This window comes from Limulus polyphemus, unplaced genomic scaffold (genome assembly GCF_000517525.1).
Source record: "Limulus polyphemus unplaced genomic scaffold, Limulus_polyphemus-2.1.2 Scaffold403, whole genome shotgun sequence".
NCBI lineage: Eukaryota > Metazoa > Arthropoda > Merostomata > Xiphosura > Limulidae > Limulus > Limulus polyphemus.
Window position 1 is genome coordinate 191,137 of NW_013666013.1, and position 5,525 is coordinate 196,661.

Consider the following 5,525-nt stretch of genomic DNA (forward strand, 5'->3'; position numbering starts at 1 on the left):
CTTCTTAGGTCATCTTCAGGTGAACAAAGACAGTTTGAAACTGACCATTACTGGGCACATGTCCTAGGGACGAGAGTGTGAATGGGAACGAGATTGTAGGGGGCATAGCAGTTGGACGTTAGGTGATTAATTAACATGGGTATAAAGATGTTGCTTTATGTTGGTTCAGTTGGTTCGAGTTCTTGTATAAGTAAGGCTTCTTTGACTTTGCGTTTATTTGTCTCTGTTTGTCTACTTAATATGTTGGTGTTTTCTATGGTTATGTTGTGTTTATTTGACTTGCAGTGTTCTAAAATGTCAAAAGGTGTTCTTTGGTGTTCGTTGAATCTGGTTTCCATTTTTCAGCTTCTTTCTCTGATATAGAAGTTGTGGTATTGCATTTTATAAATAATATTGGTGTTGTGTTTGTCAGTGTAGTTTTTACATGGTATGGATCTTGGTTTAGTGTTCATTGGAATGATATGTTTTGTTGCAAGTTTTTCCAAATGTTGGTTATTTTATCGCTAATATCAGGAATATATGGTATGCAACAGTGCAGGGTTTTATAGTTAGCTGTTTTATTGAATTTATTATTGTTTGTTTGCTGTTAATTGTGTTGTTGGCCTAGGTAATTGTGTATAATTTTTTCAATGGTTTTTGAAGGAAATTTATTGACATTATGAAGTGTTGTTTTAATTTTTAAATTTTATCATTAATTTTATCCGGTGAGCATAGTTTTGTGGCTCTGTTTATTTGTTTTTTTAATATGTTGAGTTTTTGTTTTGTTTCATGTGCTGAGTCCCAGGGAATGTATAGTCCAGTATGGGTGTTTTTTTCTATGGATTGTGTATCAGTTCTTGTGATCTTTAGATTGAGAAATTTGGCATATTTCTGCAATTTACATTGTCAAGTTGGCCATCCACCCAATACTTTAAAATCCAGTAAGGAAAATGCTGGGGGTTGGGTGATGCAAGGACTGAAGATAACGTACCAGTACTAGGTTTAATAAACGTTAGACTTCTCTGCTTTGATACTTATGCTAAACCTATATCAATATATGAGACTCCTTTTAACTACCCAGTTGCTGGACAGTCAACCTAGTGTAAAAATTTCTTAAAATGAAAAACAATTACAATAAATGTTTGTGTGTTATTGATCAAATTTATTATCTGACATTACTTTATCCCCTTTATTAGTAAACATTTACTAAAAAAAAAAAAGTTATTGCTACTGTGCAAACAAATTCCAAAATACATTAATTTGCTTTAGAATTAAAAACAATTTAGTTGGAAAGGCAAAGGTTCATGTATGAACATACATAATATTCTATATCTGCCTTTTGAGAGGCTCAGTGGTAAGAGTTGGCTAAAGTCTCTTGTTTACTTATCATTTTAGTAGTGAATAATGGTCTTCTGGTGGGTCTATTTACAGACTTACAATACTAAATCTGAGCTTTGATTCCCTGTGGTGGAAAGAGTGCAGTGCAGATAGTCCGTGGAGTAGTTTTGAGCTAAAAACAATAAGTAAATGTTTAGTACCACACAATGTCCTAGAATACACAAGAAATCTTATAGACCTCTATGGTTTCCAGAGGACCCAGGACAGTCAAAATTTCATTTTCTGTTCTCATCCTTAGGCTTATCAATGTGAGAGAAAAGCTTACACCTTACAAAAATCAGACAAATAAAACATAAATTGACCAGAAAGAAAATTGTGGCATAGGAATTATTTAATAAATAAATTTGGATGGAAAAAAGGGAGAATAAACATGATTTTTGAAAGTCTGGGTTTCTTTATGAATTCCTAGTTTTGTTGATTTGTCTAAGAAAAGCCAGTACTCCATATTTTTAAGTTTAAACTTTTCCACATAAAATGGTATTTTTGCTCTGTTATTCTGAGATCCTGTAGTTATTATATTTTGTTTAAGTTTGAAAATAGCTTATTTTCTTCTTTTTTTTTTTTAGTTTTTTAAGGGTAACAGGTTTGAAGTCTGATAACATGGTAATATTTAGATAAGCAGCATTTGGTTTAATGTAAATATTTTTATAATGTATGAAACACATTCATTTACCAATAAACAATTTTAATGCATCCAATGTTCTTTAATTTTGTTAAAAACTGTTATAAATAAGATTGAATATTCCAGTTCATATTAACCATAGACTTTTAAAGTGATTCTTTAGAATAATTAAAACATGGGGTCAAAAGCATATTCACCAGTATAATACTTGCACTTAAACTTGCTCAGTGTGTATCACAAAGTATACTGTTGACACAAATAGATGATGTGAATGAGGTTCAGTTGTATATGTTGTCCTAACCAAACCACATCCATTATCCTGTGAGTGTTGGACAACTTACTGTAATCAGCATGGCAAGTACTACAGGTATCCTTGTTTCTCACATGTAGCAAATTTGTTGACACAAAACCTTGGAATGTTTCTTTTTCTCTATGTCCATTTACTTAAATTCTACAGTTCAAGCAATTTATGTCTAAAATATTTGGAAGCTTTCTGTAAATTGTTGCAACTAATTTAAATAATAACATTTAACATAACAACCAAATTAACCTTATTAATTCTTCAGTCATCCACTTGAAAACAAAGTTTTTGTGCTTAAATAGCATATCTGTAATATTAACATTATGTTTCAGTCTAGTTTGTCTTCATTTTCGGGGTATTAATGCTTGGAGATGGCTTGAATGGGTAATGAAGAAAAACTTTAATATAAGTTTAGCATAACAACAAATGTACAACATTTCAACAAGGTTTTGTCATCATTAGGTTAAACTTATACTAAAGTTTTTTTCTTCATTACCCATTCAAGCCCTCTCCAAGCATTATTAGTCTCAAAGTGGGTTCTTTGTCATCAAATTTTCAGGGTATATGTATATATTATTTATTAATAATTGCCTTTGGAAGAAAAGTTAAGAAGATTTCTAAAATGTGGTCATGGGAGCCAAATAGACTTCTAAGTTTTTGAGTCGGTATTGAGTTCTGTACCAGTACTTAATACATTTATTCTGCAGAAATACAGTCTAAAATTAGCAAGTTTCTCTATACAGAGTTTTAGTCCTATAGTTTTCACAGTAATTATTCTTCTATTGTATGTAGTTCATGTGGTTTTGAAGAGCTAACCAGTCTAGCATAATTAGTTACACAGAAAACGTATTTCATTATGCATGTGCATTTTACAGCCTTATTTTTCATAACCTACACCTTTATTTTCCAAACTTACTCTTAAAAAATGTTAAAAAATGTTTTAATATTATTATTATTATTTCTACTTTGAATAAAAATTAGAAATAAGCAGTGTTAATTTTAGTCCCATTTGTACTACATTTTCATAGTCATTGACTTTACCCCGACTGTGATATATCTTCTTTGGATAGAATGTTTTTCTTTGTAAAAGTAACCATGAGTAGCTCCTTGAGTGTTAGATTATATTTTTGTGAAGTATTTTCTAAGTAAAAATGACTTAAAAAATAATAATAGAAATTTCTCCAACATTTCTGCTTCCTTGAGCTAAAGTTTTTCACTTAAAAAACAAGAGTAGTTCTTCACTTCAGTATTCATGGCTGAGTTACATTAAAATATATTGTTGTCACTTTTAACAGAGAGCACCAACAACTTAGAAGAATTCATTAGCATGAAACCCGAAACTGGAGTTGGGGAGTTGATGAATTTGAACCAGTTTATAGAAAGATACTTCCCTGATTGATAGGTAACTCGAGATAGGTGGAACTGACAGAAATGTGTTCACGAGGACAAACCTTGACCTGTACCTCCTGCATCAGGGAGTATGAGAAAATTTACTGTTTTCTACATATTTTTTAGACAGTGGGGAAAAAAAAACACGTAGCTAACCAATACACCAAGAAAAATGTGGCCATTACTTCAGTGATCATCCACTTTTTTGAAACAACAGCGTTACATTTGCATGGTCTCACCTTTCTTATTTTTGAAAATATAACACTTAGTATTGTACAACACAAAATTCGGCATATTGGTTACTTACTGTCATATTTTACATGCAGAAGGCAGGAAGACTAGAAAACAAGAATGTTGAATTGCTAAGTATAAGTGATAAGGAAGGAAATATCTCTGCAGCTTTAAAAAAAAGCTTCAGATTATTCTGGTCACTAATGTTTTCAGGACTAAAAACTACATCTGAAGTTACTTATCTAGACCTTTCTGTGTTCTCAGTTGCTTTTAGTGTAGTGTTTGGGTATTTGGTAGCGTTGAGATTAGGTACCCTATATTTCTAGCTGTGTAAGCTACAGATGTCACTTTAGTATAAAACTTATAAAGAAAACAATTGGCTCTAAAAACAGCTTACTAACCAACTACCATAACCATGTGGGTGCCCTGCTGATTTTAAATTCTCGGGTAAAATGTTTGTTATATTTATTTTGACTAAAAATGTTAGCGATAATGTATTTCTTCGTGCTTTTATTTTCCATGAAAGCTCTCAAAATGTTAAGTAATTTTTAAAAGTAAGTAAAAATGTCATTGTTTCAACTCAAGTATTTAATTTTTAAAAATTTCCATGTTCAGTTTTTTTAAAGCTATTAATGTTTTTACTGTATTCCGTATCGGTATAAAAAAAAATTTGTGTGTACATAAAAAAAATTTTGAACTCGTGCATACTGAAAACCATGTGATAAGAGGTAAATCATAGCTCATTGTAAATCTGTAGTTTAACTTAAACCTTGTATTTCTCTAGAAGAAATCATTGATATTTTAAAGTATTAATTATCTCAAATTGTAACAAAGAAGAGAAATTTTGTGGTTAGATTATAACAAATATACCTAATTTCATAAGACTTGAACTTTTTCAATGTCAGTGGAAACAAATCTGTTTTTTTCTACATAATTGGAGTGTTTCTTAGATTATTTATACATACATATGATTTTTGAATTGATAAAATTTTACTTAAACAATGTAGAAGATGAGAAATAAAAAATATTATCATCATTTATTTTGTGTCGTTTCAATACTTGAGAGGTTGTGACCTTGCTTCTAAGAAAACAATGAAGCCCATGTTACTCTGAAGGTTATGACTGCAATTGGAAATCATCACATTTATGTATATAAACTGAGCTTATCTATTTAATTGTAGCTACCAGGTTTTTCTTTTAACTCATTTTAGTGAATTACAAAATACTTTTTTTTTCCATTTTGACTTTAGTCCCATTGAATTAGAGGTCAGCTGGTATTTTTGTAAGCCAAGGGTTTTTACACCCAGATAGCTCGCCCAATCAGCAACCATGTAGGATGATTATGTTCAATAGCTTGGATTCCAACTCTCGACCCTAAACTAACCACTAGGTTATGCCAGGCCCTACAAAATACTTATTTACTGAAATTAACTTTAGCACCGACATGCCGTAACTATTTATTAAACTATTTCTATGTTTATGTTTTAAAATTTAAGTTCCAACACTTTTCATTGTTATTTAAAATTCAACAGTTTTTTTTTTTTTTTTTTTCATTTAGTTTTTTTAGAAACCCACTAAACAGTATAGTCACATCCACGTACAATT

General features: G+C 30.7%; 1 protein-coding gene across 7 annotated transcripts in view; it reads left to right on the top strand.

Annotated features, from left to right (window-relative positions):
- Positions 1-3,816, top strand: part of LOC106458005 (protein N-terminal glutamine amidohydrolase-like) — a 22,318-nt gene extending 18,502 nt beyond the window's left edge. For all 7 annotated transcript variants that reach the window (XM_022384122.1, XM_013917452.2, XM_013917453.2 and 4 more), the window contains exon 7: positions 3,596-3,816. In XM_022384122.1, coding sequence (XP_022239830.1) covers positions 3,596-3,699 — 104 coding nt within the window. In that variant the 3' untranslated portion in view covers positions 3,700-3,816. The remainder of the gene's footprint in view (positions 1-3,595) is intronic.
- Positions 3,817-5,525: the final 1,709 nt, after the last annotated feature.